The sequence below is a fragment of the Syngnathus floridae genome, chromosome 20 (genome assembly GCF_059516105.1).
Source record: "Syngnathus floridae isolate MCC-2025c chromosome 20, RoL_Sflo_1.0, whole genome shotgun sequence".
Classification (NCBI taxonomy): domain Eukaryota; kingdom Metazoa; phylum Chordata; class Actinopteri; order Syngnathiformes; family Syngnathidae; genus Syngnathus; species Syngnathus floridae.
Window position 1 is genome coordinate 8,628,102 of NC_142432.1, and position 26,636 is coordinate 8,654,737.

The 26,636-nt window shown below is 43.6% G+C and overlaps 1 protein-coding gene across 6 annotated transcripts in view; it reads left to right on the forward strand.

The window, feature by feature from the left end:
- The window catches only part of stau2 (staufen double-stranded RNA binding protein 2), a 45,279-nt gene that overhangs the window by 2,138 nt on the left and 16,505 nt on the right, over positions 1 to 26,636 (forward strand). For 5 of the 6 annotated variants that reach the window (XM_088363905.1, XM_088363908.1, XM_088363907.1 and 2 more), the window contains exons 5-12: positions 70 to 271; positions 11,252 to 11,411; positions 12,729 to 12,836; positions 15,505 to 15,717; positions 15,802 to 15,939; positions 17,876 to 18,004; positions 18,424 to 18,481; positions 21,728 to 22,092. In XM_088363905.1, coding sequence (XP_088220031.1) covers positions 70 to 271; positions 11,252 to 11,411; positions 12,729 to 12,836; positions 15,505 to 15,717; positions 15,802 to 15,939; positions 17,876 to 18,004; positions 18,424 to 18,481; positions 21,728 to 22,092 — 1,373 coding nt within the window. Of the gene's footprint in view, positions 1 to 69; positions 272 to 11,251; positions 11,412 to 12,728; positions 12,837 to 15,504; positions 15,718 to 15,801; positions 15,940 to 17,875; positions 18,005 to 18,423; positions 18,482 to 21,727; positions 22,093 to 22,422; positions 22,559 to 26,636 lie in introns of those variants that run through there. The other variant, XM_088363911.1, reaches the window with a different exon arrangement.

Below are 26,636 nucleotides of genomic sequence, written 5' to 3' on the forward strand. Positions count from 1 at the left end.
TCCTCTTGGGATGAATCATTCATTATTGATATTGTAAACATCTTGTTCCACATGTACATCCTCAAACAGGCAGTATAACACCAACAGTGGAGCTGAATGGTTTGGCTATGAAGAGAGGGGAGCCAGCTATCTACAGGCCTCTAGATCTCAAACCCATGCCCATGCCCAACTACAGAACTGATCTCAAGCCCGTGCCCAACTGCAGACCTGATCTCAAGCCCATGCCCAACTACAGAGCTTGCTACAACTTCAGAGGCATGTTTAACCAAAGGTAAGCAATATGTTATCCGGACTGACTTGGACCAGAGGTGGGGTACAACCAGGACTGGTTGCCAGCTAATTACAACAAAGTACCCTTCATAAAATATTTAGTAAATAATAGATTCAGAAAAATAACACTGTGTGTGCTGATATAATAGATACTGTGGTGAGGTAAATCTAATACAGTCAAACCTCGGTTTTCGAACGTCCCGGTTCTTGAACAAATCGGAATTCGAACAAAAAATTCGAGATTTTTTTTGCTTCGGTTGTCGAACAAAATTTGGAGGTCGAACCTCGCAAGATGAGCCGGGAGGACCCGAGAAAACCCGACCGCGTGGCCCGGATGCCGACTGACTCCATTGTTATTGTATTTTCGTTACTTTGAGGATTGTATTAACCCCTAATCATGCCTCCAAAGAAAGCAAGTGGGAGCAGTTAAGCCATCCTAAAACACAAAGACGCTCTTAAAGCAATTCGACAGTGAGCGCCCGGCGCGCTGCGGTTGCGCGATCGGACCAAATTAAGCTCCCAGCGCACTGAGGTCCACTTAAATTTTGGAAAGTACATCAGGACTTTAAAAATATTTTCAAAATTTCAGTGACGGCTCAGTCACAATAATGCGACCAGCGTGGTGCACTTGCACGGTCGGCAACGGGCTACCGTTGCGCGTTCGGCGGTGCGCTGCAGTTGTGCGATCGGACAAAATTAAGCTCCCTGCGCACTTAGGTCCACTTAAATTTTGGAAAGTACATCAGGACTTTAAAAATATTTTCTAAATTTCAGCGACGGCTCTGTCACAATAATGCAACCAGCGTGGTGCAGTTGCGCGGTCAGCGACGCGCTGCAGTTGCGCGATCGGACAAAATTAAGCTCCCTGCGCACTTACAGGACTGTTTCAGAAAATTTGAATATTGTGATAAAGTTCTTTATTTTCTGTAATGCAATTAAAAAAACAAGAATGTCATACATTCTAGATTCATTACAAATCAACTGAAATATTGCAAGCCTTTTATTTTAATATTGCTGATTATGGCTTACAGCTTAAGAAAACTCAAAAATCCTATCTCAAAAAATTTGAATATTTCTTCAGACCAAGTAAAAAAAAAAAGATTTATAACAGCAAAACAAAAACAAGAATGTCATACATTCTAGATTCATTACAAATCAACTGAAATATTGCAAGCCTTTTATTTTAATATTGCTGATTATGGCTTACAGCTTAAGAAAACTCAAAAATCCTATCTCAAAAAATTTGAATATTTCTTCAGACCAAGTAAAAAAAAAAAGATTTATAACAGCAAAACAAAATCAAACATTTGAACATGTCCATTAATGCACTCAGTACTTGGTTGGGAATCCTTTTGCATGGATTACTGCATCAATGCGGCATGGCATGGAGGCAATCAGCCTGTGGCATTGCTGAGGTGTTATGGATGCCCAGGATGCTTCAATAGCGGCCTTTAGCTCATTTGCATTGTTGGGTCTGGTGTCTTTCAGCTTCTTCTTCACATTACCCCACAAATTCTCTATGGGGTTCAGGTCAGGGGAATTGGCAGGCCAATCGAGGACAGTAATGCCATGGTCAGTACACCATTTACTGGTGGTTTTGGCACTGTGGGCAGGTGCCAGATTGTTTTGGAAAATGAAATCATAGAGCTTTTCAGCAGACGGAAGAAAATCTCTTGGTACACAGCTGCGTTTACTCTGGACTTGATGAAACACAGTGGACAGTGGACCAACACCAGCAGCTGACATGGCTCCCCAAACCATCGCTGACTGTGGGAACTTCACACTGGATTTCAAGCAACTTGGATTTTGCTCCTCTCCAGCCTTTCTCCAGACTCTGGCGCCTTGACTTCCAAATGAAATACAAAACTTGCTTTCGTTTGAAAAGAGGACTTTGGACCACTCTGCAACTGTCTAGTGCTTCTTTTCCATAGCCCAAGTCAGACGCTTCTTCCGTTGTCTTGATTTCAGAAGTGGCTTGACCATGGGACTACGGCTATTGTAGCCCATTTCCCGGACACGTCTGTAAACAGTGGCTTTTGATACCTGGACTCCAGCTTCAGTCCACTGTCTTTGAAGCTCCCCCAAATTCTGGAAGCGACTCTTCTTCACAATGCTGTTAAGGCTGCGGTCATCTCTCTTTGTTGTGCAGCGTTTTCTGCCACATTTCCCCCTTCCAACAAACTTTTTGTGGATGTGCTTTGAAACTGCACTCTGTGAACAGCTTGATCTTTGCGAAATTTCTTTTTGTGTCTTACCCTCCTGATGGAGGATGTCAATGATGGTCCTCTGGACAGCAGTCATATCAGCAGTCTTCCCCATACTTGTGATTTAGTTTACTGAACCAAGCTGAGTGTTTTTCAAGGCTCAGGAAACCCTTGCAGGTGTTTCGAGTTAATTAGACGATTCAAGTGATTAGTTGAATTCCCTACTCGTATACTTTTTCATGATATTCTAATATTTTGAGATAAGATATTTGAGTTTTCTTAAACTGTATGCCATAATCAGCAATATTAAAATAATAAAAGGCTTGTAATATGTCAGTTGATTTGTAATGAATCCAGAATGTATGACATTTTTGTTTTTTTTAATTGTATTACAGAAAATAAAGAACACAATATTCTAATTTTTTGAAACAGTCCTGTAGGTCCACTTAAATTTTGGAAGGTACATCAGGACTTTATAAATGTCTTCTCAATTTCAGCGACGGCTCTGTCACAATAATGCGACCAGCGCGTTGCAGTTGCGCGGTCGGCGACGTGCTACGGTCGCGCGTTCGGCGGTGTGCTGCAGTTGCGCGATCGGACAAAAATACGCTAATGAAAAAATGCTTAACAAAGGTGTTTTTTTTTCGTCTTGGAACGGATTAATATTTTTTCCATTATTTGTAATGGGAAAAATAGGTTTGGAAATCAAACCGCCTTCTGGAACGAATTGTGGTCGAAAACCGAGGTTTGACTGTATGTTTAAATTCCCAGAGGGGTTTTATTTTTTTTGCCCACCAGGTAGCAGTGTTTACTCATTTTTAAAATGAATTTGCACCGTTTCTGTTCAGTGGCTTGTACATCCATTTTGTGGCTTCCCCAGCCAGAAATGTAATTTATGTTTACAGACTATGTGATTGATTAATTAAGAAAAATTTGGAAAACAAAAATCCTGTGGCTCATAGTTTAGTTCTGCAATGTCAACCCAGGTCCAGGAATTAGGAGTGATTCAGTGGCATTGTTGTTTAAATGAGTCTCGTCAGCAGGCAGTTTGGCATCTGGCTCACAGCCTATTCCGTTTGATCCATGCGGTGACAAACAGGGCGAGAGACAAATGTCTGCAAAGTTTTGGCAAACATATGTTTGCCAACGTTTTGTCCCTCGCTGACGATTTCAAATGCGGAAAGCGACACACTTCATTCTCTTTTGTTCCACTTTTCAAGCGGTCCTGAGGAGATGCACGTCATCTTTAAAAAAAAAAAAAAAAAAAAAAGAGCATACAAGGTCATTTATGTTTTCACGAGGTCTCTTTCTTTCAGCGGGATTAATGAAAGTGAGACCTTGCGAATATGAGTTCTCCTCCTCCGGTGACGGATGACGTGGCGGAGTGACAGGCCATAGCCGCAATCGCTCATCATAATGACGCCGCGGCCAAACGAAGGTTTCCATATGCCCATGTGCTTACCTATTATGATGAATAAGAGTGATCCGGAATCATGTTGATGGAAAATCTTCTCATTAAAAGGCCAGCCTGGCTCTGATCCATCAGCGCTCTAATCACCACCAGCGCCCGTATTGATTCATTCAGAAAGTGCATTGATGAGAAAATGTGGCGATAATATGTAATGAGCATTTATCAGCGTCTTAATGAATCTTATTTATGGCCGAGGGCTCGTGAATAATTTCTGACCACTTTAAACATCAGCGCTTGATCTTTCATGGTGAACTAACCGTCCCATTGTCCATTCTCAAATACGGCGTCGGAGAACGTCCTCCTCTGCGTGACGCTTATAGTTTTCAAGTGAGTCAACCGGTGTGGAAATCCCGTCAAAATCATTAACAACAAAAAATGACGCCAAAACGTTCTTGTGAATAATCTATGAGAATTGTGTTATCTTTGGAACACCCAATTCCTATGAGTCAGCCAAGGCTAAAAGTAATTGAATATTTCAAACTAGCAGAAAGCTTGTTTGGGGCCCCTGGCATTGTCCTGAACTTCTTTTTGAGTTGCTCAACTTTTACTTCCGTTGCCCTACTCCCCTCTTTGCCCCAGTCGGTGCGCCGTCGGAATTTGGTGTCGGGACAGCATGACCCCCCATGCACCCTTCCCAGCCTCCCCTTAGGAGCAAGGCCGAGCAAATGTTGACCACCCACCCTCTCCCACACCTAATTTGGTTATGTCACTAAGATTTTTGTCAGATGGAGGAATGAACGTCTGGGGTTTCGCTGCCCTGTGACATTTCCTCATGTGAACATGCTGACGTACTGAGCAAGCCGTTACTGTTTTCACGTCACAAACGAAGGGAGACAATTTTCTCAACTGGGCGTCCAGCATTTTAGTATCTCAAAACAATTGTACAAATCGGTGTGAGCTCCTAAAAAATATTTTATTGAAGAGACTGGAGCATTTGGAACACAGATTTGTGGTCGCCAGTCTCATGTCCATTGAGTTGCGATGACTCGAGTTTCATGTTTGTGTAAGTCATGTCCACAGCTCCGCACTTTGAAACTCATCGGATGAGGACGACTCTACGTCAGCCCGAGTTCCTTTCCGTAATAACTCGTCTCCGTACGTCTGATAGCGCGAGGTACACACCGAGACCGACATTAGCCGTTAGCTACCGATGTAAAGCAAACCCAAACAATCAGTTTGAAAGGCGTTATCAAGGCATTAAAAAAAGGCTTAAAATAGCACCAGGATGTTTGCTGTCCTTTTTTTTTTTTTTTTTTTTTTTTATAAACAAAGGAACTCATTATCCCTCTTAATGACAATGAACATAAAACAGCAGGTCACAACGTAATACTTTTAATGGGGACGACAGCAGCATCTGTTTTTTCCACCCAGCGATCTCCAGCCAGCTATTCTCTCATTCGGTCAAGTTGGCACTCAAAGGGCACAAAGATTCCAATTAGTTGTTCTTCTTTAATGCTATGTGGCATGAACATGCACACGATGTACCGCATTTTCCGGACTATAAGGCGCACCGGACTATAAGGCGCACCTTCAATAGATGGCCCATTTTAAAATTTTGTCCATATATAAGGTGCACCGGACTATACGGTGCATCATTAATGCAATCACAGTATAATAGCTTGAAATAGTGAAAACAATAACAATATATCAATAATGTTAATATCACACAACAAACAAAATAAACATGTAAAGTTTACTTTAATAAGTATAAAACAAAACAGTCAGATAGATCAGTAAACTTTAAAAGTTAAAGTTAAAGATTAAAATAACAAATTAACAATTTTATGAAAGTTGAATGAATTTTTTATTAGATGTATTAAGTTTGTTTTATTGTTGTTATTGTTGTATGAATAAGAAGGGTGATATTGGTGTTTGTGACTGCAGTAAACAGGCCAGGTTGCATCATGTCAGATTTTTAATCCAAATCAAATCATTCTCCATGTTATCTTTTTTATTTCAACTTCAGACGCAACAAATTACTTTAGTGATTATAAAATAATGATCCATAGTCTTTTTGATTCATGATTCATAGTCTTCAGCAGGCCACTTGTGATTTATTTTATGACACAATGCTTCGGGCCAGTTTGAATTTAGATGCGGGCCGCATTTGGCCCGCGGGCCGGAATTTGCTCCATACATAAGGCGCACCTGGCTATAAGGCGCACTGTCGGCTTTTGAGAAAATTTGAGGTTTCTGGGTGCGCCTAATAGTCCGGAAAGTACGGTAACTGTTTTTTCACACACATTGGAAAAATCATTTTCTCATGGTTATTTTCGTTTTATGCAATACCTGCTTTTAGTGAGTTCATCAAATATGATTTTCAAGCAGCTGCTATTACTTACATGGTGAATTATTCCGTATGTGGTTTTTTTCTACCTAGTAACTAAATCCGTTTTTTTTTTCCTTTTGTTTTAGCCCCTTCCCTCTGAGTAATACTATTGTAAATTTTTCATATTTGGAAGTGATACACAATGTGTCACCATTAGTCAGCCATTACGAGAGCCCAGGGGTAATTTTATTGGGGGCTCTGATTTCTCCTGAGCCAAGCATGGAAGGAGGGCCCCGAGACTGATTATAGTACTTGTACAAGGGTGCTTTAATCTCGTGTTCAAAATTGAAACCACAACAATCCCAGTGACCGGAAACAATGGCTGCTCTCAGTTCTGACACTCTGCTTGAAAGGAACCACTAAAGCCAAGTCTGTTGTGCGCTGTTTTTCGGTAAAGATGCTTGTATTAGAAAGTAATGGATTTTTTTTTTTAATTTATGTTAATAGTGATGTGCTGTCATTCCAGAAAATCACTTCAAAATATTTTTTCTTTTCATGCGGCGCGTGTTGGCCTTTGTTTTTTTTTTTTTTTTTTTTTTTGTTTTTTTTTTTTTTGGCCACGATACAAAGGTTCGTCACAGTATCCACTTTTTCCTAATGGAGTAGACCATTGTCCTTGGAATTTATACATCCAAATGCCATTTTTTTCTTTTTGACACATTTTTTTACATCACATCATTCTGCATTTTGTGCATTATCACTTGCGTGCAGCCAAAAGGAAGAAAATCAATTAATGATGGACACAGGGAATGAAGTATGAGGGAAGGAAGGAGGGAGGGAGGGAAAACAAGTACATGTCTGGCAAGACATTGGAAGAAAGTGCAGCTGGAGGAACAACAAGGCCTGTCCAAGTTTTTTTTTTGTCCAACCCTCCACAAAGGCTCTGTCACTCTTTTGCTCACAAAGCAGCACCATTTACGCAGTTCTGGCTGTATATTCAAAAGTCAAAGTCTGCTTTATTGTCAATTTCTTCACATGCCAAGACATACAAAGAGATCGAAATTACGTTTCTCACTATCCCACGGTGACAAGACATAGTACACAATATACATACAAGTAAACAACACAAAAAGTAAAAACAAGGAAGCACAAACAAGGAATAAATAAGAGCGATGAATACATAATAAATAAACAAATAACATAAACTAGAATTTGCAATTTCTGGAGAAATTGCGTGTGAAGGCGAAGACTATGAATAACTTCTTGGGGAATGTTGGCGAATGATGTTGAAACGAGTAGAGTTACTTGAGAAATGTAGAAAATAGAGGTGAAAAACAGAATTTCGGAGAATTTGGTGGAATTTCGGAATTTTGGAGAATTTGGTTGAATTTCAAATCTGAAAATGTGGAATTTATGGTAAGTGGGAATTTGGGGAATAGGTAGGAAAAAGATGAAGAGTTGAAAGTTGGAATGGGTTGAATCGGTTGAAAAATGTAGAAATTAGAGTAGAAAAACAAATTTTTGGAGAATTTGGTTGAATTTCAAATTTGAAAGTTTGGAATTTTTGGTAAGCTGGAAGTTGTGGAATAGGTGGGCATAAGATGAACAGTTGAAAGTTGGAATGGGTTGAATCGGTAGAGAAATGTAGAAATTAGAGTAGAAAAATCTTGAATCCTCATTGACAATGAATGGGAATTAAAAGAAAAAAAAATTGCGCCAAAATTTTTTTAAATTTGTAACAAAAGGAAATTAAACGGCTTCAGGAGGTTCACTTTTGGGATTAAAATGTTGAAACAGGTGTAATCGGACAAAATTTGAAAAAGTTAGCGCAAATGTAGGTATTCAGGGCACTTAATGTCGAAATTAGGTCACTTCCGATGTATTTGGGTCACTTCCGGTTTGAATAAAGGCACTTCCGGTCTAGCTGAGGTCACTTCCGGTTTATTTGGGGTCACTTCCGGTTTAAAAAGGTCACTTCCTGTGTAAAATGGTCACTTCCGGTTTTATTTTGGGTCACTTCCGGTTTACCTGAGGTCACTTCCTGTTTACCTAAGGTCACTTCCGGTTTGATTTGGGGCACTTCCGGTTCATTCTGGGTTCATTGGGGGCACTTCAGGGTCAATCCAAGATGGCCGCCACACTGGAAGTGGGGGTCAAGGGGGTGAATATGGTAAGCATAAGGTGAAAAAAGTGAATAAAGTTGGAATGGGTTGAATTGGTTTAAAAAATGTAGAAATTAGAGTAGAAAAACAAAATTGTAGAGAACTTTTGTTGTGGAATAGGACGGCAAAAGATGAACAGTTGAAACGAGTTGAATCGGTTAAAAAATGTAGAAGTTAGAGCAAATCTTGAATCATAATAGAGAATGAATGGGAATTAAAAGGAAAAAAAAATGCGCCAACTTTTATTGAAATTTGGAACAAAAGGAAAAAAAATGGCTTCAGGAGGTTCACTTTTGGGGTTAAAATGTTGAAACGGGTTTAACCGGACAAAATTTGCAAAAGTTAGCGCAAATGTAAGTATTTAGGGCACTTAATGTTGAAATAAGGTCACTTCCGGTTTGATTTGTGTCACTTCCGGTCTATTTGGGTCACTTCCGGTTTGATTAGAGGTACTTCTGGTCTAGCTGGTGTCACTTCCGGTTTATTTGGGGTCACTTCCGGTTTAAAAAGGTCACTTCCGGTTTGATGTGGGGTCACTTCCGGTTTGATCTAGGGTCACTTCCAGTTTGATTTGGGTCACTTCCAGTTCATTCTGGGTTCATTGGGGCACTTCAGGGTCAGTCCAAGATGGCCACCAATCTGGAAGTTGGGGTCAAAGGTTGAATTGTGAAAGCATCGTGTTAGTGGGGGTGAAGGGGGTGAACATGGTAAGCATAAGGTGAACAAAGTGAATAAAGTTGGAATGGGTTGAATCGGTTGAAAAATGTAGAAATTCGAAGGGAAAAACTAAATTTTTGGAAAATTTGGTGTGAATTTCAAAATTGAAAATTTTGGTAAGTGGGAAGGTGTGGAATAGGTAGGCAAAAGATGAACAGTTGAAAGTTGGAATGAGTTGAATCGGTGGAAAAATGTAGAAATTAGAAGTGAAAAACTAAATTTTGTGAAATTTTGCAAAATTTTGTGCAAATTTTAAAAGTGAAAACGTGAAATTTTTGAATTTGGCAAGTTTGGGAATGTCCCCAATATGTTTTGAATGTGTTGAATTAAGTGAATTTCAAACTGGAGCAACGTAAATGTGAAATGTTGAATCTGCCATTAAGAATGAATGGGGAAAAATTTGCTGTAAACGTCCTTCAGGGAGGGGAGTGAAGCACCATAATCTTACCAGCTGTGGTCACTATGGGCTGCAGGACCTTCATGTTGTAGTCAGTGCAGCTACCACCCCACCACACAGCGATACAACTGGAGAGGAGGCAATGGTGCCACGGTAGAATTCATGTTTGTAGTGAAAGTTGGCCACGAGTCTTTTTGGTGGAAAGCCACCGGATGTCATGTTGCATTTCCTCTCTTTGGCCTCGCCATTGGATCTTGTTAAATATTCGCTGTGGTGTTCAAAGATAGAAAGTTAGCTTGCTGCATCAAAAACTGCTCCCGGACTAAATGTAACCTTGTCATTTGCGGGATTAATTGAATGGCCATATCTCTCGTTTTCAATTATGAGAGATCAAAGATTGAACACGAGTGTGCGCACTAGTGTGAAATGCTGAAATCATGAGTCATACCCACACACGTCATCACCCACGTCATTTTTTCAAATTATTATTTTCATTTTTTTTCCCCTCCACCCTCCCTACAGGTGTCCTGGCCAGACTCCCGCTTTGTAGTAATAATAATATGAATAATAATTGATAACATACATGCAGAGCAAGCCAGCAGGCAGCGATGTGATTTGCTTGCGCACGTGATTCCGCTGTGCATAACTTGTGCTCTCCCGTGTTTTTGGCTCGTTGGCTTTCCCACGTTGTAGATTAGGGTCTCCCACCGGCCTCCCCTTCCATCGCCCTCCACCCCAGCCCTTTCTCTTGCGTTCTCTGTTTTCGTCTTGCCTCCCACCCCTTCTGTCCCGTTTTTCATTTTTGCGCGTAATCCCTCAATCTCTTCCTCCCTTGCACCTGTACGCCATGTTCTAGCCCCAGCTGCTTCCATCTCGGCTCGGCGCTGTTGGCCCGAGCCCATGTTGCACTTGGCATATCCTCTGAGACCCCGGGGCTGATCTTGACGTGCGAGGGCCAGGCAAGTCTCCGCCCAGGGAAGGAGCTGAAAGCAGATGGATGTGGAAGGACGGAAGGACTGACGTCTGCGGGCTGAGGAAAAGACCTCCTGCCATTCTGAGGATAAAATGTTTTTGCAGGAAATATATGAAGGAGACAGTCGGAATATTAACAAAACAAAAAAAAGATGTATTAGGATAGTCAGGAGGACAAGCGTGTGATTCTCTTGTCTTTATGGTGAACTTTGATTGGACTGTCCTACTTGGCTGAGAATGACATGACGTCAGCAGCCATGTATGAAAGCAGAGGACAGGCAAAACGGATATTAAAAACTTTGGATTCCTCCCACCTCTTGTTAGCTTTCCCACTATTTCTCTTTCTTTGCCCTCCCTCCCTTCTGCAGACCCCAACCCCCACCCCCTTCCCAGACCCAGTGGGGGGGGGGGGCGCTCACCACATGGACTTGTAGACCACTCTATCACTCGTCTGACAGCTTAGTCCCACTCTGTCCGGACCCAATGAAAGAGAACAAAATCTATGTTGAGGATCAGAAGAAAGAAGAGAGGATATATGTGTCCCTTTGCTTTGTTTGGCAAGCCTAAGCTGAGAAATAAAAGTAAAACATCAGTTAAGTGATTGGCCAACGGGGTATTGTGTCGTAATTGACCCGAATGTGTTGCGCGACCTTTTATCTTTACAGGTACATAAAATAGGTTAGATTGCCTCCTAATGTTCAAGCCTCCTTTTTGTTTTTCAATTTGACAAAGATCTTCTCCTTTGTGGGGGACATGAGCAACTCCTAATTTGATGAACTTGTGTCTCAGGTACCATTACCCGATTCCCAAGATCTTCTACGTCCAGCTCTCCGTGGGGAGTCACGAGTTCATCGGGGAGGGGCGCACTCGCCAAGCGGCCAGACACAGCGCTGCCATGAAGGCCCTCCAAGCCCTCCGCAATGAGCCCATCCCCGAAAGACCACCGCAGGTTGCTTTTAATTTTCTTTTGACCTCCTTTTTTTTTGTCTCTCAGCGCGTCGGCACCTTTACGTTTCCCTCCAGGCGAATTTGCCAAGTGCTATTGTCTCGTACGGCAAATCAATTTACCCCAGATGCTCACAACCTGCTAATTGCCAGTAATTCGGCTTTTGTTACATTTTGCTTGGGTTATTTGCTTGACCCGTCGTGTTGTTGCATCCGTAAATGAGCTCTTTTGTCTTCCGCTTTTACTGAGGCTTGTTGTGCACTTTGTTGCACATTGTGGTGCTTTTGTAAATAGTATCTGTGCCTTTGACTCCCAAGTAAAACATCATGGAATGTCCTCAGTGAAAACTCAGACACCTCGAGAGCAACAATAAGTGCTCTTAAATAATATGTTTAAAATAAAATAAAAATAATTAATAAAAAATTGAAATATTAATAATAAATAAATAAAAAATATTAAAATATATATATTTTTTAAATTCAGCTCAATAATGGTGATGACATTAATAACATGTAAGAAGACTTCAAATCTTTGTTTTTGCTGTTATAGTGTAACAATTTACTGTCATCTGCGGTATCATCAGAAAAATCTCAAGCTCCATTCCATTTCACTTGCTGAACTTTTGCTGATCTTAGTAGAAGCACTCAAGTCAAATCCATTTGTAATCTGTCACAGCAAGGTCACCGATCTGATCGATCATTCCGTTTTACTCGCGCATCCATCATTCTGCCAATTGCAGTTTTCTAAGCAGAATAAATTTCATATCAAAATGCTTTAAAAAGCAATGTGTGCCCAGAATGAATCGTTACGTGACACCAAAAGAGTCTGTACTTGCGCGCTCACTTTTTCACTAAATAGTAAATCAAAGGCGAGTTCATAAACATAGCATGATCTGCCAAGTTTGAAATATTAGTCAGTCACATTTCAGCACTTAAGGATTTTGTTTAGAGTTAGCCTTTGAGCTATTCAGAATTTATTTACAATAAAAATAAATGTCACGCATTTGTTGTTTTGCCAGTGACCCTCAAGTATTCGATTCCCACGTACCAACCTAGTACATACACTTGACAAACTCCAGTTATCTAATTTCTGCTCGTTGGAGAAAATGTTTCACGATTTTCACGGTGATTAATTTGTCTCACGGGAATGAAGAGTTGATAAACAGCCGTGCTTTTCCTATACGGTGAGCCAGTCGTCAAATGAGAATCATAACTTGGCTGACGTTGCACTTCCTCGATTTGTAATTTTACAACATGGCTGGACGCACTTCTCCAACAGTCACGGATGATTCCGAAGTTTGTTTCTTGATTCTTTCATTAGGATTTAGAAGAAAAGGTGGAGAGTGAGGAGGGCGTTGATGCCAGCAAGTCAGAAATCAGCCTGGTCTATGAAATTGCCCTGAAGAGGAACTTGACTGTCAACTTTGAGGTAAGAAGATATGCTCAAGGTTTTGTTTCTTGTAGAGATTTGAAAGACTTCTTGACTTTGACTGACCATGAAAAGAAAAAAAAAAAAAATCAATGATGTCCTCAAACGACCGGCTTGGTCTGTTCTCTTTGGCTTTTCACCATATTTCAGCTGATGTATACAATAAGCTGTCCCTCATCGCCCATTCTCCTCAACACTTCGAGGTGCCAAAAACAAGAGAGGCTCGGTGTATTTTGCATGCCTCCTCCCTTCCTGCTGCCATCGAATCTCTCCTTTCCCCTCCTCAGACCTTGATGGAGAAGTTGGGAAAGCGATGGTTATATAGGTGATAAGGAGGGAAGGAAGCAACACCAAATTCTTTGGTGTTTCCTGCTAATGAGTTAGGAAAGTTATCCTGGCCAGCCCTCCTGTCGCCTGCCCGTTTTTTTTTTTTTTTGTTGGAAACACATTTGCTCATCAGACCATGACATAGACGTTCTTCCCGGAATTGCTATTAATACACAAGGATGGCTAAATCCGTGTTGGTGTGATTCATTATCTGTCACTGTGTGGAATTTTCATTTTCACGCCTTGAGTCGCATTCAGTTGCCTGAAGAACACAGAAAGGCGGCACAATTCATTTTTCACATCTTCAGTGTCCCTGGTCATCTTTCAGGTGCAGACCTCTCACAGCAGTGGCCATGTTTTCACATCTCATTCCTTCCCTCGCAAAATTAGCCGTGCGTCACCGCTAGCCAGCGCCTGCTTTCCCATCCCTCCGCGACGATGAGGGTCGCCGCCACCCTCCGAGCCAGTTGGCTCATTTAATCCTCCTGTCAGGCAATATCAAGCAGATGTCGGCATCAAAGGGGAACCCGATCTATAAATCACAGCTTGTTTGTTGGATTGGATGCGCTTTTTTTCCAAAGAGGGACACAAGAGTAGCGAGACTTAGCCAAGAACCACCCATCTTACGAGAAGCTACACCCCCCCCCCCCCCCCACCACCCCCGGCTTGTCCATCCACCAGTCATCACACAAAAGAGTCTTTCTTCATTCTGCCGGACCCTTACTTTTGTTTTAGCTTCCTATCCATGCCGTATTTCTCTTCTATTGTACCTGAGGAGCTCGGGCTGGCCTACATTCTGTTAGAAATTTGCAAGTGTGACTTAAAAATGAGTGTCACTGGCCACCTCTGAAATATGTTAGGATCCCTCTAGGCGCCATGCCAGATCATGTTTTTCCCCCAGTCCTCCAAAGGGAACATGTAATAAATGTTTCAGTGTTTTCTGAAGACATGTAGGGGTTTGTAAAAAACGTTTTTCCACGGAAAAAGAAATCCTCGCTTCGCCAGAGCGTGTGCTAGAAACAATTACATGTATTTCTTAAATCATTAGTTTTGTACTCCAAGGTCTCTCTGTGCAACATGCTTCTTTATATAAAGTGTATTCATTGTACAAGAATGCTGACAGGAAGAAAAAAAAACTGATAGAAAGCACAGACTGCCCATGCTCTCGAGTGCTTGGCAGTCACGCCGTTTAGAATAGATATGAGAGGTATTTTGTTAAGTATAACCACATTGAGTCCGAATTGAAGAATTTTTTTTTTTTTTTTAATCTTACTTTTGGAGAATTTAGTCTTGACCATTCCTTCCATTTGCACGTCGAACTGGTGCCACGGCCACCATTAGCGTCATTTTATTTTCTTAACCAAAAACAAACAACATGCACTTACTTATTGAATGGGCAATAATTGGGACATTATGCCTCAATTCCTGTAATGGCGTAGAATTAGTCTGTGCTGTTCTGCGCTGTGCTGTGTTGTTGTGTCAACTATCCGAGAAATGCTCATGGTTCCACTTATCGCTTTTAATCAGTTCACTGGGTTGAAATTAGCCGTTTGCAGTTTTGTTTGATTGCAACAATTTGCACTGTGAACGCCACAAATTGTGCTCTGATTAAGGAGCTGTTGGCATCCCGGTTAATGAACACTGCTTGAAAAAAAACTAAACAACACTGATTAGGTGAACTGTGCTAGAGTGTTCAACTTAATTCTCACTTCTTTTTTGTTTGTTTTCCTTAAATGTTTTAGAGCCACACTCTCTCTCTCTCGCTCGCTCGCTCGCACGCACGCACGCGCGCACACACACACATACACACACACACACACACACACACACACACACACACACACACAAACCCAGCTCTGGTACTTCACAGGAAGTAGATGTGATTGCAGAAGCATGACCTAACGCCAGCCGGTGTTTGTTTTAGGTCTCCCAGGTGACCAGAGGCTAGAGGAAGGAAACTGAGCCCTCATCACGAGAGACCGTCATCTAGGAGCATGTTATTCTTAATGTGTTCTTGTACGTCAGTGCCTGTGCATGTGTGTGTCTTGTATATGAATAACATGAGTATATGGGCGGGTAGCACTGTGACCATTGAGAGCAGATGTTTTAGACCACCTGGTGTAGCCGCTTGCAGAGTGTGCTGCACACGCTTCCCAATACACACACACACAGACACACCATGACCAAAACACGCGTGCACATGGATCCGCGGAAGCCTCTGTGTACACATATGCAAGACGCACAAGCCTGTTTCGTGTATCAGTCCGGGGGAAAAAACATTTGGAACCAAATCAACATTTTCATTTGCGGAACTCTCTTTGCGCTTGTGTACATGCTATAGGTGTTGAAGGAGAGTGGACCCCCGCACATGAAAAGCTTCCTGACCCGCGTCACCGTTGGGGAATTCTCAGCCGAGGGCGAAGGCAACAGCAAAAAGCTGTCCAAGAAGCGGGCCGCGCTGTCCGTTTTGCAGGACCTGAAGAAGCTGCCCTTCATCCCCGTTGTGGAAAAACCCAAAACACATTACAAGAAACGCACTAAGACCATCCTCAAGGTAGTACTCCAGCCTGAGTGGATGGGCAATTATTTTATTTTTACTTACGTACGTATCCCACGCTCCTGTCATTTGGTCCTCTAGACGGGACCGGACTATGGCCAGGGCATGAACCCCATCAGCCGCCTGGCCCAGATCCAGCAGGCCAAGAAGGAGAAAGAGCCTGAGTATTTGCTGCTATCGGAGAGGGGGATGCCTCGACGCAGGGAATTCATCATGCAGGTACATAATGACAAAACACATCAAGTCGCATATAGTATTATTGTCATTATCATTATTATTTTTATGATCATTATTGTTATTTATTTGTCTGGTCCTTCTCTTGTAAGTGCAACAGAGCGTCAAACTGTTCTCTTTTCTCCGCACATGAGGCCCTGTGAATGTATGTGGCGTTCTTTTGTGTCGCCCGCTCACTCTCTTCTTAAGTTTCTTCATTGTTCTCTGTCACAGGGAGTGGAGCGGGTGTCTGTTTACGTCTCTTTTGTAGCGTTTTAACCGCGACTCGCAGAAAGGAAAAGAAAATGTTTCACCTCGTCTGAAGTGCCTCCAATAGACTGATTGTGTTTATTTTTTGAAGAATTATTGCGTTTACATGTCATTTACCGTATTTTTCGCACCAAACGGCGTACTGGATTATAAGGCGCACCCTCATTGATTTTTTTTATTTTAGAAATTATTTCATATATAAGGCACAGCGGATTAAAAGGCGCATAAAATAGAAGCTATACTGCAACAAACAGGTTGACTAGGGTTGCGGTATGCATCCACCAGCCAATAACCGATGAGCCCTCTGTAAACAATCGCGTTTCTCAAACTATCTCCTATAAAATGATCGGAACTGACTAAATTTCGATCTAACACATTGCTTACTTATGTTTCCCTTCCATATCGATCCGTAAATTTACTCGAAACATTAACGGAATAGCCTATTTTGAGATGAAATAGCTTCGTGCGTAAAGCAGCTATCATTATAGCATTAGCCATCCGCAAACTCCCATGAGCCTCAGCTCACAGACTCCCATGAGCCTCAGCAAAGTGTCGTGGCAGCCCCCTGTAAACAATCGCGTTTCTCAAACTATCTCCTATAAAATGATCAGAACTGACTAAAGTTCGATCTAACACATCGGTACTGCTTACGTATGTTTCCCTTCCATATCGATCCGTAAATTTACTCAAAACATTAATGGAGCAGCCTATTTTGAGATGAAATAGCCTCGTGCGTTTAGCAGCTATCATTATAGCATTAGCCACCCGCAAACTCCCATGAGCCTCAACTCTCAGACTCCCATGAGCCTCAGCAAAGTGTCATGGCAGCCCCCTGTAAACGTTTCTCAAACACTCTCCCATAAAAGTGATCGGAACCGACTAAAGACTGATTTAACACATTGGTGCTGCTTATTTATGATTCCGTTGGATATTGATCTGTAAACGTACTCGAAAACATTAACGGAACAGCCTATTTTGAAATGAAATAGCCTCGCGGGTACAACAGCTATTTAGTGACGCCCCCTGACCATGGTTGCCGTAATGCTGGAAAGCGATGTGACCTTGTAATTTACTAGTCGTACTAAAACGTACTGAAACATTTTGGCAGAGCGCTGTGTACAACCAGTATGGATCAACAAATTCATCAATTGATCAATATATAAAGGCGCTCTGTATTATAAGGCGCACTGTGGTTTTTGGAGTAAATTTTAAGTTTTTAAGTGTGCCTAATAGAGCTGAAAATACAGTACTATGGCTCGCTCGTAGCCCGTACGATGCGTTTAAACGAGGACGTTAACGAGCATGTCAGAACGCTTTGAGTAAGCGCACTGAAGCCTGAACAGGCTCCGGCCGCGTTCACGTTATTTGTATAGCGTAATTGTCTGTTTGCATAACATAATGACATCTGATAGTCTCTTGGAAATATCTGCTTACATTTTTACTCGACAGATTTAATGTTTCGGGATCGCTGAAAAACAAACACTTATCTTCACTTTTCCTTTTTTTTTTTTTTTTTTTTTTTTTTTGAAAAGTGTAAATTATGTGGCTGGCTCAGTCGGCGATATGGAAACCGAAAGTGACCGAAAATGTCAAAAGCGAAAATTTGGGTCCGACTTGTGATAAAGTGACGCCTCGCAGCCATTGTGAATGTTTGCGCGCATTTGTTACGCAGGTGAAGGTAAACAACGAGGTTTCCACGGGAACTGGGCCGAACAAAAAGGTGGCCAAACGGAATGCTGCTGAGGCGATGCTGCTGCAGCTGGGATACAAAGCTTCTACGCTCCCTCCAAATCCAACAGAGGTACTTTTCGTCATAAATTGATACATGCGTAACACAACACAATCAAATTATTAGGAACATCAAGTATATGACACATACTGTATGTAAATTCATCTAATTCTCATCCCAACCGTCGCTCGGGCTGGTTGCCACATACATGTGTGTTTGTGACGGTGCGAGTTTGTATCTGCATAGATCCACAGCGGTGGCGCTGAATAGGAGCCTTTGAGGGCGCTCAACATTGACAACACCCCCCACACACCCACTTAAATAGACAGACACTAGGCTCCTTAAGCGTTCTCGCATGTGAGCGTCTCTTTGTGGTCCAAACAGTAGGAAGGAACTTGTCTGACATGCGTGGAAAAAGCTGTCTGTTGAAGAATACATCTCTCTTACTTTGCACCCCCCTCCCTCCCCATTTCCCCGCCGCATCACCGCAGTTTGACGACAAAGGCTGGAATGGACAAAAGGGGCCTTTTACCGAAGCGACGAGTAACAGTGAGTATCGGCATGTCCCTCTTTCCATTTCCTTCTCCGCCTCCTCCCGTCCCCAGGTGGTTTTAGTCGGCGAGAAGGCCCGGCGTTTAATCTCTGTGACTGGTCAATGGGCATCTTGACTGTCAGTTTAATCGGCCGTGCGTCCCTCGTGGGGAGCCTGCGAATTGGGGCCCATTCACTCAGGCTTACAGGGCCTGTACATGGAGGCCCTCTGGGGAGTCCCCCCGCCGCCTCCCCGTGTGCACAAAACATCACATTTCACTCAGGATTAGCGCACATTCACATCATCCTGTACGTGCACTCGGGACGCATACCACAAGATGATGCGGGCCGTGGATGGAAATTCCATCGACGAGTTACTACTCAAGGCGACGTTTCAAAACAACTGTAGACAAAATAACAAAAATACCAAAGTCTGGAACTTTGAAGTCAACCACAGTTAAAATGTGTTGCATCTGTACAGCTGCTTTATATTGTTTTATTTTTATTATTTATTTATTTTTTTGCTTACAGTTCCCCTCCGTGAAGTGTATGCAAACAGCAACAAGTAGTTAACTTAAATGCCAGCAGCTGGAGAAATAAAAATAGCCCATATGATGCGGCATAGACAACAAACAAATCCGTATTTTAAATTGCAATGCGCTGTCATCATCCAGATCCAATTGAGTGCCATGCCCTGACACAAATACACAAGCACATTACATTGCGCATTCATCACATTCGTGTTTGTGATTTGGCCCAATTAGAAATCTAGAGTGAAGCCTCGTGCAAAAATTCCCCTCATCTAGCTCGCCGTTCCCATTCATAATTTGCCCCTTACTCATTGTCAGGCTTAAGTCTCTTGCTAATTTGCCTATTATGGTCGACCAAACCACACAGCCCGCCCGAGACGTTTGGAATATTTGTTGAACAAACATTTACCACTCAATGAAAAAAAAAATTTGTTTGTGGTCACGATCGGCAGTGCACAAGGATTTAGACATTTAACCCAACTCTGTTGACCCAACGATACCTCCTCTCAAATCCACGCCTCCCGACATGATGATAAATCTTAAATGGGCTATTTCTTTAGATTTATCAATTTTTACGCGCAGCTCATTGTTTATGTTTGCGGCCTGCGGGACGTCGCGGCGCGACTAACAGCGCCATACGGACTGGAAGGGAGCGTTAAAAGAAAGACTAGTACGAGAAGTGATTTTTCTCTCGTCTATTCCCATGGGTCCTGCAGCCGGGCTTTTCAGCGGAGTTGCCACATTTCATTTCCTGCTGTGCATGTGTGTGTCGGCGCATTGTGTGCGTCGGCGCATTGTGTGCATGTGTGAACTGTGCGAAGGTCTCGCTCAGCCGGGGTGATTTATAGCGGCGGGCTCTGGCCCTATCTGTTTTCGATCAGTCTCATGCTTGGCTCTGGCTTCCCTCCAGCGCTCCCCCTGGCCCGCCGGACGCCCAACATGGGCGGACCCTCTCCGAAACTGCCTGGAAACTTGCAGCAAAACCCCAGCCCCATGCATGTAATACTCTTTGTCCACTGCTGATGTCATGTTGGCCTGAATCTTTCTTTTTTTTTTTACGACCAACGCTGCAAAGCTGAATTTTTTGCGTGAATTCCAATTGCCCTCCTCACTGAGGAAAAAAAAAGGCTCAAGCAGCGGAGGTTGTGTCACGACTGACGTGTTGGAGATTGTTCTCGTATGAGTAATAGCGCCTGGGTTTCATCGCGGCCTTCAATGCCCACTTAGCTTGTTAACATGGGCGTCTGGATTCCCAGAAAGCTCCAAGTGAAGTGCAAGTGTGCAAATCTCTCTCTCGCTCACTCGTCTGCATGTGTGTGATGGCTGCCGTAAGTCAAACAGGAAGTGTGCTGTCAGTCATGCGCTCGCTCCAGCACTTTCTTCCCAGCTGTTGGTCTGCGCACACACACAAACAAGCGCAAACACACACATGAACACAGCTGGTCCTCCTGTCTCTGGTGACCTTGGATGAATTGAGGAGGCTCGGCATGCTTTTCACATCCACGCCTCCACACCCAGCTCGTCTCCCGTCCAAAAACTTGTTCCTTCGCTTTTATCATTGCACCAAGTTGAGTCTCGCGCTTGAATCCAAGTCGCAAAGTGACGAAAGCGGCCTGCCCCGTTTCCTCAGTCCAACTGTCACAGCCATTACAGGGCAATGATGTCAGAGCGATCTTCCCACATGCCGTTTCTTTGGGCCACCGAAAACGGCTCGCAGGACAACCTGAAAACGTCGGGCTCTTGAAGTGCTTCCAATTCCGCCGAGGGCTCGTGAAGCAAACCGCTTCCCGGTTCTTCCCCCCCGCTGTGTTCAAAGCGAGACATGATTCCAGGCGGCCGACTGTGCTGTTTCTCATCACTGATGCAATCCCGCTTGTCGTGTTGATGTTGGTTGATGTGTCTGTGTTTGCGTTTCTGAGTGAGAAAGAAGCTGCACTCACATCCCAGCGGATGCATCGCTCCAGCTCGCCGCTGCCAAACCACACAAAGTGATGGAATGACACTTTGGAAGCCAAGCCACACGCACACACAGACACACACAGACACGCGCGCGCACACACACACACACACACACGTGTGAATGAAGTTGTATGGCTGTCATTTCAGCAGTTCATGTATGAAATTTCACTTCCTGATTAAACTCTGGGTCGTCCTTCACTTTTCTGTCCGCTTTCATTTTGTTAATGTCTAAAGACTCAGCAATAGAGACTTAGCAGTGTTAATATCAGGGCTGTGGACTCGGTCGGATTTTTGCACTGAGTCCGCCGAGTCCGAGTCCGGCTGTTCATTTTTTCTGTTAATTCATGTGACTGCTTAGTCTTTATTCAAGGCTAATTTAGATCAAAATCAAAATAATGATATAAGCTGGGTGACATAATCATCCTTGACATTGGTACATAATGTAAACATGAGCCTAAGTGCAACTCAACGTGGCCGCATTGATCGTAAGCAGGGCTGTGGACAGTATTCCTACGCACATTCTCAGCAGCATGATGAAAATAAAATAGAACGTATTTTTTTTTTATTGTCGGACTCGGTGGACTCGGTCAAAATCAGCACCGAGTCCGAGTCCGGCAAAAATGACCGAGTCCGAACGAGTCCAAGTCCCCGAGTCCGAGTCCGGCAAAAATGACCGAGTCTGACCGAGTCCCCGAGTCCGAGTCCACAGCCCTGGTTAATATCATTCACTTTTGAAAATGTATTTACTAAACAACATCCCTCTCAACCTTTTCAGCCCAGAAAGGTCTCCTCCACCTCAGTCCTGATGTCTACCAGGAGATGGAAGCCAGCAGAAAGCAGGGAGGCAGTTCCCCGGGTTCCAAGGGCAGCGGTGGCTCCATGAACTACATGCCCTCCAAAGACATGACGCCCTGCGGCAGCCCGCTACCTCCGGGACACACGCCCTACTTCTGCAGTCCATGCCCTGTTCCCAGCCCAACAGCCACCATGGCACGGGAGCTGCTGCTAAACGGCCAGTCGCCCATGGCAGACGCCGCCGCCGCGTTGCCAGGAAAGGCCACAAGTCCCTGCGGTGACTGCGGTGTGTCGGTACAACCTGCACAGCAGCTGGAGTACCTGGCTCGGATCCAGGGCTTCCAGGTAAGCTTCATAAATTAACCACACTCCAGACCAGGGGTGGGCAAACTTTTTGACTTGCGGGCCGAATTGGGTTCTAAATTTTGACCGGGGGGCCGAACCAGGAGCAGATGGATGTAGTGTTTGTGTGAAGTAATATAAATGACATGTAAAGGTCATTGCATAAAAGGTTTTTACTTTTAGTAGATACTAAAGCATGGATATTAAAAAAACTTTTTGAAAACGAATGAATTTATTAACAGCATTAAACAAATATTTCACCAAAAAACTACTATCAGTGATTCTTATTAAATACGACACTGTTATGATGAATAACATTTTCCATCACTTCAGCTCCTGCAGGTCAGATTTATGAAGTATGTTTATCTAATGAGGCGAAAGCACATCCAACGGCAAACATTCTGACCAAATACATCATCTTGAAGAATCAGTGAAAGAATACATCTAAATAAAGTAATAAAGAAATCAATAGTATTGCTGGTTTCGCTTTTTTGTTAGTGCATCATAGTCTGGAGTAAAATTTGTTGTGGTAATTCTTAGGATAGAGCCGAGGTGTCGGTCCATTAACCTAGATCTGTGACGGGCTTTGTTGACGTTCATGTGGCTGAACGTCTTCTCACACACGTAGGTCGAGCCAAATTGTCCACTCTTTTTTAACATTCGGCACTCAGTGTCCACCTTTCTTTTCTTCGGGCCACTCATTTTAATGGAAGGATTCCAGGGGAAGGTTTGTGGGTGGCATTAGCGTAAAACTGTATCTGAAAGCTCAGCGCGCGAATTACGAGAATACTGACGTCACAGCCTACGCTCGAAATTCGGCACTGATAGATGAAATAGAGTGCGGAGTGCGCCGCTTCCGTACTACTGAGTACCGTAATTTCCGGACTATAAACCGCACCGGATTATAAACCGCACCAGCTAAAATTCAGGGACATTTCAGTTTTTTTCTTACATAAGCCGCACCGGACTGTAAACCGCACGTGCACACGAGTTTTTTACAAAGAAAGACAGTACATAGAAAGCCTTTTTAACGTTTTAATAACATACTTGAACATGTCTTTCTAAATATTGCCTGTGACGCAGCAGTAGTACCGCAGCATCGCGGAAGTGTGCACGCGAGTTATTAGCAAAGAAAGACTGGACACAGAAAGTTTTTTTAAAGCTTTAATAACATACCTTAACATTTATTTCCAAACATTGCCTGTGACGCGGCAGTAATACCGCAGCAACACGGAAGTAACACAGCAAAGTCACTGAGACGCGGCGGTAACACAGCAGCAACACGGTAGCACAGCACTAACAGGGCTGGTTAAAAAAAACATACCAGTAAAAGTCAAGTCAAGTCAAGTTTATTTGTATAGCCCTAAATCACAAACAGTCTCAAAGGGCTTCACATAGCCAAAAATTGACAATTATTCTCAAAGCATCCCCTGATCTTAAGCTCCCAAAAGGGCAAGGAAAAACTCAGAAAAACCCTGCCAGGGGAAAATGAGAAACCTTGAGAAGGGACCACAGATGGAAGGATCCCCCTTTCAGGATCACCAGGTTGTAATGGATGCAGAGAGGGCACAAGTAATACATAATATGAAAATCAATGAAAAAATGGATGTAAAAAAAAATGGAAGTAAAAAAAGAGCCGTCTTCATCTTCCTCCTGTGCGCTGAAACCATCGAAGTCTTCCTCCTTATTGTCCGTTTGGAATAGCGTTAGATACCCTTCGCTTCACACCTTCTGGAATTAAAGAGTCGGGATAAGCCTGCGCGCGCGTGTGTTAAATTCGAGCCCGTCTTGTTCCCTGAATGTACGAGCCTTAATCTGCATTATTGACATCAGGGTTCAATCTTGCTCCGTGAATCCCTCCTTGCATTAATGTGGGGTAATAAACACGTCGGAATACGAGCCAGGCTGCAATTGAAACATGCAGGCGACGCTGTATACGTTTCATCGAGAGGATGTTTCGTATCAGGGAGTGTAATGAACCTGAATCTGAATGAAACACAAACAGTTTTTGTAAAGCATTTACCGTATTTGCCGGTGTATTGGTCGACCTTTTTCAATCCAAAATCGACCGAAAAAAATCGACCTCGACTTATACACCAAGTCATAAAATTTAACTTCGTATTCATCGCTTCAAATGTGATGGTAACCAAGGCCGTTTCTCATGCATCTCATTGTGCGTTGCACTTAGAAAATTTGAACCGGGCGGCGTGCGCGAGTGCGCGGCCCGCTGGAAGTCGAATGAGGCTCCGCGATCTCCTCCGCGGTGCTTATAAGCAGCCGATCCGCTCGGCGGGGGCTATTTTCGGCCACTTGGTGCGTGCGCACGGCCTCCCGGATGTGCCGGGTGGGTGCGCGAGCTCGCCGGCCGCTGGAAGTCGAATGAGGCTCCGCGATCTCCTCCGCGGTGCTTATAAACAGCCGATCCGCTCGGCGGGGGCTATTTTCGGCCACTTGGCGCGTGCGCACGGCCTCCCGGATGTGCCGGGCGGGTGCGCGAGCTCGCCGGCCGCTGGAAGTCGAATGAGGCTCCGCGATCTCCTCCGCGGTGCTTATAAACAGCCGATTCGCTCGGCGGGGGCTATTTTCGGCCACTTGGCGCGTGCGCACGGCCTCCCGGATGTGCCGGGCGGCGTGCGCGAGTGCGCTGGCCTCTGGAAGTCGAATGAGGCTCCGCGATCTCCTCCGCGGTGCTTATAAAGTGCCGATCCGCTCGGCTTGGAGCTATTTCCGGCCTCCCGTTGGTGCCGGGCGGCGTGCGCGAGCTCGCCGGCCGCTGGAAGTCGAATGAGGCTCCGCGATCTCCTCCGCGGTGCTTATAAACAGCCGATCCGCTCGGCTGGAGTTATTTCCGGCCACTGCGCATGCGCACGGCCTCCCGGAATTTGAACACATTTCGTCAATAAATTTCGCATATTTCTGATTGAATTTTGAAGTTTAATATAATGCAACAATTGAGCTCGACTTATACAAAGGATATATCATAAAATCGTAAATTTCCGTCGAATTTTAGGGGGTCGACTTATACACCGAGTCGACCTATACACCGGCAAATACGGTAAGCGTGTCTGTGGTCTAAACTCACTACAGTCTAAATGTAGCCCAAAAAAAAGTTTTCCATGAAACAGACATCACTTTGCGTCACACCAGAAAATAAATTTGAAAAAAAAATAAAAATAAATAAATAAATGTTAATGTCCACTTACCATTACTATATAAACTGTATATTTTGTGTGTTTAAAAAAAAAAAAATCCAAACTATCTCTGGTACAGTGACCTACATTTTGTTTTTATTTTGTTGACATCTGACATAGCTCCAGAAGCCAGCGTAATAGAGAAAAAAAAAGTTGCTCTCATTAGCTTGGATAATAATAAATTGTTTATGGCAGGCCGGGGCCCTGCCAGTAGAAAAGTGCAGCGTTGTCATTCAATAAACACTACAAATGTAACAGGCAGGTGCCAAGAGAATTTCCATCTTTCAGCATCAGTTAGGAGTTACAACGCTCTTGGCTGTTGAATTTAGTAAAGCAAAATAATTGGAAATTAGTTTAGACATGACAAATTTTGATGGTGGTCACACTCTACGATTCTTTCAACATGAGTTATTGCCCAAACCACTATAAAGGGACTTTATTTTTTCATCTTTTAGTGTATTTGAGGTTTGGTTGCATATGGACAGCAGTCGTCCAAAATCCAAAGAATCTCAAATTCAGGTCAGACATAGAAGGAAACGGATATTAACTTTTCAGATCTATAACATCCTCCCTGTTATCCACGCTGCATCAGCGCCATATCGTTGAGTGACGCTGAAAGGATCACATCATCTTACCCACCTGCACTATCCATCAGAAACAACACAGACCAGATAGCCATCACTTCTGCTATCCAGCTTGTTAAATAGAATCAAAGTTTGGGAGGGAAGACTTCACCGGACATTGACGGAAAAGCACATACCGTATTTGCCGGTGTATTGGTCGACCTTTTTTGATCCAAAATCGACCGAAAAAAATCGACCTCGACTTATACACCGAGTCATAAAATTTAACTTCGTATTCATCGCTTCAAATGTGATTGTAACCAAGGCCGTTTCTCATGCATCTCATTGTGCGTGGGTGTGCGTCCGTCAGGCTCATCAAACAGCGAGAAACTGAATCATTATAAAGCGTTCGTCGCATTAACACGCATCCTCAGCAACAATTTCAAATATTCTCACCTCAATAACGGACATCGATAGCCAGGCAGCGACGATGACTGCTAGGGGGAAGTACTGGGTATTGAGCGAATGTGCGAGTCATCGCGCGTCAAGCAACGACAATAACTAAATATTCGCCAAACTTGGCCAGACTTCCAGGGGAAGAGGCCGAATTTTCACTTGTTCTGGCCGACCGGAGGAACCAGCCGAGGCGGACACTTTACGGCGGTTGAGTCGTTGGCACTTAGAAAATATTCGCCAAACTTGGCCGGACTTCCAGGGGAAGAGGCCGAATTTTCACTTGTGGTGGCCGACATGGGGAACCAGCCGAGGCGGACACTTTACGGCGGTTGAGTCG